This window comes from Toxoplasma gondii, chromosome XII (genome assembly GCF_000006565.2).
Source record: "Toxoplasma gondii ME49 chromosome XII, whole genome shotgun sequence".
Lineage (NCBI taxonomy): Eukaryota > Apicomplexa > Conoidasida > Eucoccidiorida > Sarcocystidae > Toxoplasma > Toxoplasma gondii.
In genome coordinates, this window is record NC_031480.1 from 6,181,925 (window position 1) to 6,194,805 (window position 12,881).

The window sequence follows — 12,881 nt, forward strand, 5'->3', positions numbered from 1 at the left end:
AGAGATTTCGCTTTTTGGCTCCTTCCAGATTTTCTGGTGTTCAAGGAGAAAACCTGCCACACAATCACCACCCTGAAGCCTCCCTGCGATGGCAGTTTCCGAATAATTTCACCCTTTCAACGGTAGCGTCTTGCCACGAAAGGCTTTCATGAGGCCAGAGAACTGAGAATGGAACTACTCCCGGAGTAAACCCAGCGAGGACGATGTGATACCACGCATAAAGCAGCAAACTATGGAAATAACAAACCCCTTTCTACTTTTCCGATCTTCCGTCTACATCAAGCGGCCTACAGCCGTTACTGGCGTTAACATCTTGGCATATGCAAACGATTTACCGGCGCTAACAAATTCCACCCGCTGTTCCGCAGTTCCCTTACACGTATATTTGCAGCGAGACTGAGACATCTATGAACACAAATATGTAAAAAATTGGACTTGGTACACGTAATTATACTCGTTGACATATATATATATATATATATATATACATATGGTCGTGACACACATATGCCGTCAACCTTGACCATCGACTAGAGCCAGTGAGTGTACGCATACTTGAATCGTGGGTTTGTTGGCCGTCGTTCGTCGTGTTCAGGCTCGTTTTCCCCATCTGAGCTTCCGGAAAAAACCGACCATCCTCTCTGTCTAGAAGCTTGTCTCACAGACCGCCGTAAAAAACGTGAAAACTTCCCCTTCTCTGGTGTAGTATCGAATGCAACAAAGTTGTACGGGTTTATACTTTGAATCGCTCTCTCTGCCAAATACACGTCTATTGTGTGCTTGTGTCAACCTTCTGGGCTTTAAACGTGCCTAGGGACAGTATCAGTCTGCAATTCGCGCTGTCGGTAAACTGGTAGACGTTTGTTGGGCCCGAAGGGGCGTGTGTGCCCGGTTGCATGCGCTTCCGTTGACAGAGGCATGTGGTTCGGAGATATGTTATTCGCACCTCGCCCCCCGCAGCGATAATCTGTGTCTTCGTGAACGATGGCTCTTCGCGCCTCGGCTTCTTGCCACGCCTGGACCGCTAGCCAGGGTCTCGGGCGCCGCTGTCTGCTCTCCTCAGCTAGCTGTGTCTGCAGCGAGACATAGCTACCTGGCGCGCGTGCTCCGGCACGGGCGCGGTCGCCCTCCGGCCGCTGGGAGGCGAGCGAAGACAGCGAAGAAATCGCTGAGACAGGCTGGTTCTGAGTCGAGCCCTGCGGCGCGTTGAACTGAGAAGAGTTCCGCCGTCTCCAAGGGTCGACGGCCACTGCATGCGCAGCCAGGACTCTTCGGTTCGCAGACTCCTGGAAGTGTGGCGCGGGGCCTTGCCCTGGAAACGAGGAGCCGCGATCCCTCTCGGCTCTCGCAGGTCGCTGCTGTTTGCCTTCGCCCTTCTTGCTTCTGTCGCCTTCTCTGCTTCTCTGCGTCATCTGAGAAATTTCGTCGGGGGTCAACGAGAGCGGCGCGAAACCCTGAGTTCGCCAGCACTCCGTTTCTGACTCCGTTTTTCTCAGTGTCTTACCCCGGCGATTCCCACCCTCTCGTCCTGTCTCGCCCTGCGCCCCCATCACCAAACTCGCCTCCTCTGTCTCATGGCTCTCGTGCTCCTCATCTCGCTGTTCTCCTGTCACACGAGACTCTTCTGTTTGATACCTGACGTGGACCCGCCTGTAGGCCCGCACCAGTCTCTTGCTGATGAGTCTCCAAGCCAAGTCACCCTGTTCCTCGGCGCGAAGAAGCGTCGCTGCAGGCGGATGAGAAACCCAAGGCAGCTGTGGCCGCGACCGCTCGGCGAAACGCATGCGTCGGACCTCCTGGCGCCGCTGATGAGGGGTCAGCGTCTGCTTGTCTTCCTTCGCCGGATGCGGGCCGTAGGAAGGAGACGGAGTGGAGAAAGAAGGCAACGGTTCTGCGCCCCGGTCGGCTGCAGCGGTGCCTGGAGCCTCTCGCGCCTGCTCTTTGAGACCGTGACTGTCCCCTTTGTTCGCATCCACTTGCCTCCTGATTTCGCCCTCTGGACCCTTGACGGCTGCTGGGTGGTTCGGTGACTGCTGCGGCTCTCCCTTCCTCACGTCAGCAGCCTCAGCGACTCGAAAGGCCTCAAACAGAGGCGGAGGTAAGACGCCGCGCGGAGCCACCGAGCGGCCAGCAGGGCCCTTCGAGGGCGAAACTCCACAAAGAGGCAAAGGAAGAGCCAGAGTCCATCCTTCGCTTGAGGTGATGGCTGTCGCACGCAGCAACTCGTAAGCCACGAGTTCGCTTCCAGAGTGGTACGTGCCTGAAGAAAAGTGAAAAACGACAGTGAAAATGGAGTTAGGAGAAAAGAGGGAAAGATGGGGGGAGACCGAGAAAACAACTGAAGAGAGACGCTTCACATGCAAGAGCGCCGACGACTGTGAGAGCAGACAAGGAAATCTACACTAGATGACGACACGACATAAAAGGGAAGCGAAGAAAGAGCAGACTGACGGGAGACGAAGATCTTCAAGATCGGAACCAGAAGTAATCCAACTCGTAGTATATACTCCCCAGAAAAAGCTTATAATGATCTTGTCTCCGGGACGATTCATACAACCAGTATATGCCGGCCTGATCACACTAGCATCTGAGTAATCGTTTTCTCCCGCCGTTGATACAAGTGAAAAGCATTAAGAATAAAGGACTCAGCACCGACAATGCATCCATTTGGTTTGTGTGAAGTATCTCCTTCATCGGCATCTTGTGTTTTCCTCTGACTTTCTTCCAGTTTCCAACAGAGACCTACCGAGCGTCCTGTGGGCCTCGAAGGGATCTTGAATCGCAAAGAGTCGTCGACGGTAGAGCCAGTCGACGCTTCGCGGGTGTGGGCCCTGCGACCCCAGTCCTCCGCCTTCATCGAGGCCGGCTTCACCTTCTTCTTCTTCTTGTTCTCCCTCTTCTTCTTCTTTTCCAAAAGCACCCTCTTCTCTCTCTTGCTCTCTTTCACAACAGTCTGCGTGTTCTCTCTCTTGCTCTGCTTTACGACGTCCTTCTTCTTCTCTCTCCTGTACTCTTCTACGGCATCCCCGCGCTGGAGCAGAGGCCCACACCTGGGCCGCAGCTAAAACAGCTGCCGTTTCTGTCTCAGGCTCTTGAACAGAGGCTGCTGGCTGTTGAGAGTCTCCGTTTGCCTCCTCGTGTTCGCTGCGGTCTGCGGCGTTCTGTTTCTTGCCTTTTTTCGCTCTCGAGCCGACACCCTTCAGCCACGGGAGGTCCGGCGCGCCGGGCAGAGGGACGCTGAAGTAGGTTGTCTTAGCGAGCGGCAGCAGCGGCGCTCGGCGAATGTCGACGATGTTCTGGAAGCTGTTGAACTGCAGCGTGTAGAATCTGGGAGGAAACACAGAGAAAAAGCCAGCGAGCGCAGCTCAGCAAAGATGTGCACGAACTATGCCCAGGTGCCAGCACCAGCGCTGACAACCAGCTCTAAAGAGAAACACACAAAACCATCTCTCGAAGAAAGGCAGAAAAAGGAAAGACCACACAAAACTGTTCACACTGCGGCTTGTAAAGCTGACAGGCGAGAGAGAGATGTACTGAGGGGTGCGTGCTTCTCGCTAAAAGGGAAGAACGTTTCTGGTCTCACAAACGAGAGGCTCTGTTCACTGTCCTTGGTTCTTTCTAATTACTTGACAGGGACAACAGAAACACCACTACGTATATGCCTGCGCGTCCTACGAAACGTCGCTGCACTCTCTGTCGCATCGCCTCACCTGAAGAAGGCCCTGAAAAGGTCCACGAGAGAAAGAGAGTCTCCCCACAAAAGGCGCGCCGGCGGGTGGCCCTGGTGTCTCCTCTGTGGCTCTTCAGCACTCCCTCCAGGGGAGAGAAACACGAGAGAAGAGCTGAGATACTCCACCTGCTGGAGAAACATCGCCTCTCTTTTCTGCGGCTTCCCTAGCGCCGCAGTCTCCTGTTCTTCTCGATGAGAATCTTCAAACCTTCCTCGTTTTCCTTCTCTCTCCAGTTTCTGGCTGTCTCCTCCTGTCTCTACCGTCTCTCCTCCTCCATCCCCGACAGCTCTTTTGTTCTCCTTCGCTGAATGAGCGGCCTCGCCTGCTTCCCTCGCCTCGGCCTCTACGCCTCTCGGATCCGTGACGAGGTCGTGCGGGAGAAAAGGCGACGTCGCCGGAGTCTTTGCATGCATCAGGAGGCGGCGCTGAATCTCCCTGAAAAACAACAGCTGCTCTGAGTTGAGAGACACGCCGTCAACTGAGCAAGCGCTTTCTCTTTGCTCCTCTTTTTCTTGATCAAAAAGAAGTCCAGACGTCTCTCGCTTCACTTCCATCGTTCTTTCTCCGAGACAGGCGCTGCTGCTCAGCATCCGGCGTGCGTAGGCCTCGTCCGTGAGGGAGTGATCTTCTTCCGGCCACGAAAACGCCGCAGCCGAGGAGGAAATCGCGTCGCTATTCTGCCTCCCTCTGTCGGTCTTTACTGGACGGAACGAACAAGAGGAACCATCTCTCTCTTGATTCTTTTTCGCGCCTTCTCCGCCTTTCTTCCCAGTGTCGTTCCTCACTCCCTCGCCGCAACCCGGCTTGGGTGTCCCCTCAGCGGGGCAGGGTGTACGTACACCCGACACTCCGCCTCTGGGAACCTGCGTTCCTCCATGAAAAAAACCGGGAGAAAGGCCCGTCTTTGCAAGCGCACTTCGCGGCAGAAGCGCGACGGACGAGAGGCGACAGTTGAAGCCGAGGAGAGGGTGGAAAAACCGAACGTTGTGGCTGTCGTCTACCCAAACAGCCTCGCCGTCTTGGGCGCTGTAGACATATCCGGAAGCCCGTTCGGACTTCTCTGCTTCTTCCCGCGCCTCGCCAGCTTCTTCGCCGAACCACGGCGGCTCGGCCCCTCTCGACCCCACATCTGGAGGAGACAGGAGATACTCCCGGGAGACAGATTCGCAGGAGTCTGTCTCCGTCCTCAGAGCGTCAAGCCAGCTGCCCGCAGCGTCTGTAACTATGTTTTCAGAAGACCCCGAATCCGTAAACTTGCGCGTTTCGTCGAGGGAATCCTCACGCCTTCTCGGCTCCTTCGACTGCACCGAAAGGCTGTTCGCTTCCCCCCTCCGACAATGCATGCCGTTTGGGTCTTGGAGGCCGCTGCGGGCGCAGACGGGGCAGGGACAGCCCAGCTTGGAAGAATACGATAGAAGAAAAGCCATCGCAGCGGAGAACGGCAGATTTCCAGCGGTGAGACAGCGCTGCAGAAAACGCGCACATCGAGGCGGCTTCTGGAGATTTGGGAGAATCGGTAAGAAACGAAAGTCATGCGCCGCGTTGTGCAGCAACGGTAACATCAACCAACTCCCGTGTAACGTAAATGGCAACGACGGAGACACCGGAAACGAGGGAGAAGAACAGGAAGAAGAACAGGAAGAAGCAGAGGGAGGAGAAGACGGGGAGGAAGAGGAAGAGATTTCTTCCTGGAGAGTTCGTTGAAGGAAGAAGATAGCGAGAAGGAGCCACGAGTAGTTGGAGAGGAGGCCGCGGTAGGCGTCGCTGAGAGGACAAAGACAGTTGATGAGAAAACAAACGATTTGGTCCACTTCCTTGGCAGTTTCTGTTCTGCCCTTTCCACCCCGAGAGAAGGGGAGAAGCACGCAGAAGACGACGAGCGAAACAGCGACGAGAGAGAGAGTACCGAAACGTTCACGACGAATTAAAACGACACACACACACACTGAAGGCGAAGCGTCGACCATGAATGGGTGGAGGAATTGGGTGCAAGACAAAGAGAGCGAGACCAACCAGACCCTGAAGCCTCTGCCACCTGGAGTCTGTCTCCAAAACGCCCAAACCGCAAACCTCGTGGCCAGTGTCTCTAAAAGGGTGAGCCCTGTCTCCACCACATGGCACTTCTTCTGCCTTTCTGTGCTTGACTTGCCAGACTTGTCTCTGCTTCGCCCAGTGCTTGACGAGACGAAAGAGCGCCTGAATGCGGGGACCGAAGCAGGTGGCGTAGGCGCGCAGCAGGCGCGTATTGTGAATGACAACTTCGTGGTTGAACGAGACGTCGACCTCCACCCACAACATCAGCGGCAGACTCGGTTTTCTCGAGCACATCGAAGAAGAAGAGAAAGAAGACGGAGGAGGCAACGGGGACGGAGCCACACAAGAAGACGTAGGCGGCGACTGAGGAGAAGCAGAGAGAGAAGAAGAGAGAGAAGAAGAGAGAGAAGAGAGGGGAGGTGATGAGGAAGGAGACAGTGTGCGAGAAGAGGACGAGACAGCCGTTCTGTCTGACTCAGATGCGTGAGGTGCCCCGTCGACGCTTTCGTCTGCATGCGCCTGCGAGGCGGGACGCGCTGCAGGGCAAGGTGAGTAGCTCCGACAGAACTCAGCCTTGAAGCAGCAACTTCCGAAGACTCCGGCCTGAAGAGAGCGAAGAGATTCAGGAAGAGCGCTGTCGCTCCAGTAGCCTTCTTCTTCGCTTTCGTCTCCTGCATCTCCTTCTTTTCGGGTGCCTCTTTCTGTGTCTGCATCGTTTACACGTCCGGTCAGTCCGCTCGACCTTGGTCCTTCTGAGCTTCGCGTCTCCGTCGGGCTCCGCCCAAAAGACGCCGTGGAGCGGCGGTGGAGAAGGAGACAAAATTGCCGCATGCGCTGGAGAGAGACACAAGTCAGAAAGAACGTTTGGGTAGACAACTCGATGAATTTTTAACAGAGAAAAGCGCGTGAAACGGGATAATCGAACTGCGCCAACGCCATTCACTCACTACCTCGTTTCCGACAACTCAGGCAGGAACAACTCGCATGAGAGAGTCCGCGAGAAGAGATACAGAGACCAACGTAAAATCTGGTAATGGAGATTTGGCACTTTGAAAACGTGGCGAATGTCGGGGAACTCCTTTTTCTTCCGTCGAGACACTGTCTCAAAGCCTATCGACTTTGTCTGGGTCCGCCATCATCCCACAACCGCGCCAGAAGTGGACCGAGTAAGCGGACTGTCGTCCAATCCAGGCGACTGATTTCTTCTCAAACGGCACGTCAAAAAACCGCCTAATCGAAAGCCCCCCAGAAGGCGGTTCGAATGCCTACTGAAGGATCCACTGGGAAACGCATTTAGCGACGTATTCGACTACCTGTGGAGATGATGCCCGAGAAAAAGAAGACTAAGATTAGGAAGGAGACTACCAAAGCGAATTCGTGATATTTGTACAGCTTGTCTATGAATGTTGGTTTTTCAAATAGAATTTGGTTCCGGTAAAAAAAGACCTTGAAGATCTCAAACAGTAGTCCAACCTTTTAAAATGCGTTGAAGGACCTTCTGACACGCAGTTACAGAGAACGACTTGTCGATACGCCTCTCGATTGCTTGCCTCTTCAAGCACTGTGTCTTACCTTCCGTCTGCGTCTCCACCGAATGCGCGCTTCAATGACGGAGGAGAGCAGTGCCTCTGGCTCCTCCTCGTGTCTAGAAGTGAACTTGCTTTTCTTTTTCCCCTTCTCTCTCTGGCCTCGACTCGGCTGCACATCCTCTCGCACAGCCTCTCCCGAAGAGGCGCGACCTCTTTCCTCTTTGCCCTCTCCGTTCGCCGCTGGACCGGAGGCTGCGCGTTCTCCGGAGACTTCGCCTCGTGTCGCCTTGCATGCATGCTTGCTTCGCTGCTCAACTCGAGTTGCCTCCTCTCCCTCCATCTCCGACTCAGCCCCCGACGGGTGCAGGGATCGCGGGACGGGCAGTCGAATCTTCAGAATCGGGCATGCGGCGCGTTCCACGCACTGGATGAGTCTCGGAAGTTTCTCGCGCTCCGAGGGCGCCTCGCCTCCTGGAGAGCGAGGAACTTCCGCCTCGGCGTCGCTTCTCGGAGGCGAACCCGCAGGAGAAGCATGCACAAAGACGCATGGGGGGAAGGAAGAAAGCACTCGCGAGACACGGCGCGCCAGCAAACGCGCGGCACAGACGGCAGAAAACTGCTTTAACGCACACAACACCCCCGACGCAGACGGGGGTGCAGAGCAAGAAGAAGCCGCGGGAGAGGCAGAGAAAGAAGACGAAGAAGAAGACGGAGAAGACGAGGAAGAAGAGGAAGAAGACGAGGAAGAAGAAGTCGAGGAAGAAGAGGAGGAAGAAGAAGAGGAGGAAGAAGGTGGTGGTGGACGTGCAACTGCGGCGAGAATTTTCTGGAGGTCGGACCAGTTTCTTGAGGGGAAGAGATCGTCGACGTCCTGCATGCAGAGATCGACCCGGAAAAAACGCAGCGAGTCGTACGCGATTTCCGCGTGACTTCCACAGCCTGAAAGAGTGCCTACAGTCTGTACCAGAAGCGAGCTGCTCTACACACATGACCACAGAGTCAATGGACTCTCAAACGTAATTCCTCCAAAGCACAAATCCACTTTCCATAAAAATATTGGATATAGATTGCTCGCTTGCACGCACCCATTCAAAGCACACAGAAGATGTATAGTCAGTTCCCGCTCTCCCGACGAAACGAAGATGGCAAATAAATCGGTTATCTTTACAAACTGGAAACATACGTATTTGTGTACATGTTAACCTACCTATCTCGACCTACCTATCAATATATATATATATTTATATATAATATAGAGAGAGCCCCTTGGACTCTATTTGTGCTATATAAAGACTTATTAATGGATTTCGCTCGAGGAAGACACTTGCCCTCACATGCATACGAACATATACATATACATCAGCGAGTACGAATACTTGCGAATATGGTGGTATGTGTATCCAGTGTAGAGTATATTACCGTCCATGGCGCGAGATCGCCTGCGCGTTGACGGAGGAGACTTTGTTGGGAGGCAAGGAGAGTTTTCTGGCGTTCGTGGGGTAGAAGAACGAGGACATCCACGTCAGAAGAGACGACTCCGCAGCCGCTCGCGGAGGAACCGTAGAGCAGCGAACGAAGACCGAATTCTTTTTCCACGCAAAAATTCACTTGGAGGTAGCCCTGGAGAGAAAGCGAGGGAAGGACAACAAAGCCTTTCTGGGCGAAAGAGAGGAGACGAACGTGCGAATTCGTGAACGAGACGAGCGACACAGCAGAGATCGGAACTCGCTGTGCAGAGTGGGGAAGTCGACAAGCGACTTCGCATCTGAATGGAGTGAGGGCATTCACAAACTTCGCTCTCACTACGGCATACGTTCCGTGTTTTAAAATACCAAGGGTTTCATTTACTGGCTGCAGCATCTACGCAAGACCTCTCCAGGAATGCATGCAGTTTTTTTCGTGGAAGGCGTGGTAGAAGTCAAAGAGCGTCGGCTGTCTCTCTGCGCTTCCAGGACGTCTCCTCTCAGCCAGTGACGCAGGGTCTCTCTCCTCGATTTCCATTGCAGCTTCTTGCTTCGTCTGTCTCTCCTCTCTCTGTTTTCTCTCCTCCTCCGTTCTGCCTGACTTCTCACTTCCTTTCTGCCGTTCGTTTTTGACCGCCATCTTCCTTCTGCTCCTTCGCTGCTTCTCACCTCTACCAGTGCCCTGAGGGCGACCGGCGACAGACCCAGGCCAGTGGCGAAGTGTCTCAGACGCGTTTCCTCCTCTGCCGCACCCGCCAAGGAAGCGAACGAGGCTGAAGAAGAAGCAGAAGCAGAGGACGAACATGCCGGAGAAGACGGCAAACAAGACGACTGTCCGGGCGTCGTTGCAGTGCCTTTCGTTTCATCCCATTTGACGCAAAAAACACTGGAGGGATCCGCCGCGAACACTGCCGGTCGCGCGAGAGGCCGCGCCGCAGGATTCAAAAAGAATTCCAGGAGTCTGAGAAAAGTCGAAAAGAAAATCGTGGGCAGAGAAACCAGATGCATAACACTGTTCTTCTCTTTATACGCAGTGTTGCCAAGTAAAAAAAAACAAATCAAATGCCACACCGAGAAAAACTTCCAGGCATCACCTATCCCAGGTGTCCGCAAGAAACACACATCCACAGTCAAAAATACGCACATGTATACACAAGCGTGTACTTCTACAATATATACATATATATATATATATACACATGTACATGACTTTATATTCACTGTTACGGAGCTGCGTGCACACCAATACAGGCGAGTACGCCTTCCCATCATGTTCACATAATGATATACATCTCCTGCATCAAACACAACGTGTACGGATACGAACTTCAGATCCCTTCCAGTGTACTCATATCACCACAAGAAGGCACACGCGCATGTACATGTATATATATATATATATATATTTATATTTATCGGCATGCTGTGATACACATATATACATCTATATAAACCAACATACACACATTAACAGAGACACACATACATAAATGTACCAGCGTGTGGTCATACACTTACGCATCCACAAAGACATATACACACATATGGACACGTATATATATACTCATATATATATATATATATATACATGTATATATATGTATGTATTTATATCATTTTCTAGATGTCTCTCCACTGCCTGTGTAGATCCACGTTTTAGGCGGTTCACAGCGATCGAGCGTGAGCAATGAAAGTACCGATTTCTTTGTTTTGAGGTGGGAAGAAGTTTCCTTTGACTGAGGAGAAGCCGCGAGACACGCAAAAGGAAGGTTTTGTGCTGTAGAGACAGGGCGGCCAGTCGCTGTCGCAGAGCGTCCAGCAGGTGCTGAGCAGCGGCGCACGGAGAGAGGGGAATGGGCGCTGAAGAGCCGCCCCGGCCTGCCTGGCGAGACTTTGGAATCCCCGGCAGTCGCGCGAACAGCGCCAGAACCTGAAAACCAAGGAGAGGAAGGCAACAAGTTTGGAAGCAAAGAGGAGAGAGAGGAAAGAAAGGAAAGAAATGGGAAAGAAGGGGGAGAGAGGAGATAAAGAAGTGAGCAGAGATAAAGGAGAGTTAAAGGAAAAAGAGTCATCGCGTGAACACTCCTCTACCATTGGAAGCAAAGAACGTTTTTGTGACCCTTCGGGGATTTCGGCACCAGCCACCTCAGCTCCGTAACCTCTCTTGTCCTCAATTGGGCCTTCGTTTTCCCCCTCGCTTCCCGTCTCACTCTGTATGAGAACTACGCTCGCATTCGTTCGTTCTCTCGTTCTGTCTCTCTCTCCTCCCGTCTCTGTCGATCCCTCTTCGCGTCTTGCATGTCTCTTCACACGCGCTTCCCCGGTTTCTCTTTCCTCCTCTCCGCTTCCCCGTTTCTCTTTCCTCCTCTCCTCTTCCCCGGTTTCTCTTCTCTCCTCTTTTGACCTGGAGAGCGAAGGCGACTGCGGGCGTCGCGTCTTGGGATTTGATCAGAGCGAGGAATCCCCTGGGGTCTGTCGCCAGCCTGGCAAGCAGCGCCAAGAGTTGCTTCTGCGGTGTGCCGTTCTGCAGCAGGTCCTCGAGTTTTGCGGTGTCTTGACAGCCAGGTGCCGGCTGGGCGCTCGCGGCCTCGATCTTGAGGAGGCCTGGAAGGCGGTCAGGTTCTCCCACAGAGCGCCGGGAGGTGAGGGAGGCCACTGCGCGCATGCAGTGTGCGTCTGTGGCATTTTTCGAGGGATTTTCTTTCCGGAGCGGCGGCAGCGAGACGGCGAGACGAGCGAATGGTCGACAGAAAGCGTAGAGCTCGTTCGCCGGCCACAGCGCTGGAGAAAAAATGTCTGGACGCTGGAGCCAGAGCCCCACGGCTTCCGCTCCAGGCTTCACCACGTAGACACTCCAGAGGTGTACGTACAGCGGAAGATCCTCGGCACAGAGGCTGTCTTCGAGTACACCTCGAACCGGCTCTCTCTCTGCTTCGGAAGCGCGAGATTGTTTCTGCTCTCCACTCTGCTTTCCCTCCCGTTTCTCTTCAGCCCCGCTCTGACCGCGGACTGTCCACGTTTTCTCCATGTCCGATCTGGCGGCTTCACCACGGCGTTGCGGCTTCGCCACATTGTCTCGCTTTCTCCCTCCCTTCCTTTCACCTGAATGCAGGCAAACGCCGCCCCCAGGCGGAGCGGTGCAACAGGCCGCCGAAGGCCTCAGGTGAGGTGCAGACACACCCGAGGCTCTCTCGAAACGTCGATCTGAGGAAACAGCCATTGGATGCGTCGTCTTCGCACTCCCTTTGCTGCGGTCGACTGCCTCTGTGGTCTCGGAGTCGATCTCTCTCTTGGGTCTACACACAGCCGTTCCTGTCTGTTCAACGAGGAAAGAACTCGCCGCTGCACACCGACAGCTCTGAGGCACCTGACGCTTCCCAAGCTCCTTCGCCAGGCAGTGCTCCTCACCTCCGCGTCGCTCGCTCCAGTGCGTGTACACATCGCCGTCGATCGATCCGGCTGCGCCACTGGCGGCTTCTTTCTCGCCTGTGCTGCCTCGCCACCTGCGCCTGTTCCCTTCGCTGGCAGGCTTCACCTGAGGCTCTGCGGGAGGCGCGGAGGCGTATACGTCGCGGCTTCCCTCCCGCGAGGAAAAGGAGTTCCTCATCGTCTCCCCCAGGTCCATCCGAGGCCGCTGGCTCCACTTGCGCAGCAACTGCACTTGCCACGGAACGCCAGGCGCGGGAGGCCCTCCTCCATCGGCCATTCGAAAGAAGCGAGAAACGCGAGCAGATGAGACAGAGGAGAAGAGACAGATAATGTGAACGTGGAGCACACAGAGGAAGCAGACGCCGAGGAAGAAGACGAAGAAGAGAACGCGGAAGAAGACAGTGAAGCGCTGGACAGATTGCCTCTTTGAGGCGACGGGGGCAGGCTTTCGGGGAGAAGCCGGAGGAGAGGAGAGCGGAAGCCACAGACGAGACACCCTGCCCGGCAGCAGGGGAGGCGACGAAACGGAGAAGAGACAGAGAGAGGCCGTCAAGACGGTCGGAGGAAGAGATGAGGAAGGAGATGGAAAAGAAAGGACGGAAGGGAGGAGAAGTCAGCCAGGGTGAAAGGAAGAGCAGTCGAGCCAAGAGGCCAGTCAAAAAAAGATAGAACATGGAGATGTTTATACGGATTGG

At 54.3% G+C, this 12,881-nt stretch overlaps 1 protein-coding gene across 1 annotated transcript; it reads right to left on the bottom strand.

Moving 5' to 3' along the window:
• Positions 1-667: 667 nt before the first annotated feature.
• TGME49_278260 (polynucleotide adenylyltransferase) lies at positions 668-12,637 on the bottom strand. The gene is made up of 9 exons (XM_018781800.1): positions 11,162-12,637; positions 10,455-10,687; positions 9,427-9,718; positions 8,714-8,914; positions 7,338-8,165; positions 5,881-6,599; positions 3,711-5,495; positions 2,747-3,327; positions 668-2,260 (listed from the first exon to the last, which is right to left on the bottom strand). The coding sequence occupies exons 1-9, from the start codon at positions 12,461-12,463 to the stop codon at positions 801-803; spliced, it is 7,401 nt and encodes a 2,466-aa protein (XP_018635135.1). The 5' UTR covers positions 12,464-12,637; the 3' UTR covers positions 668-800.
• Positions 12,638-12,881: the final 244 nt, after the last annotated feature.

Coding starts and splice junctions, on each gene's coding strand:
- TGME49_278260 (XM_018781800.1), bottom strand. CDS start 12,463: ATGGCCGATGGAGGAGGGCCTCCCGCGCCTGGCGTTCCGTGGCAAGTG. Junction 10,688..11,161: donor CAGTCGCCTTCGCTCTCCAG/GTCAAAAGAGGA, acceptor CTTGGTTTTCAG/GTTCTGGCGCTGTTCGCGCG. Junction 8,915..9,426: donor CCCTCAGGGCACTGGTAGAG/GTGAGAAGCAGC, acceptor CTTTCTCTCCAG/GGCTACCTCCAAGTGAATTT.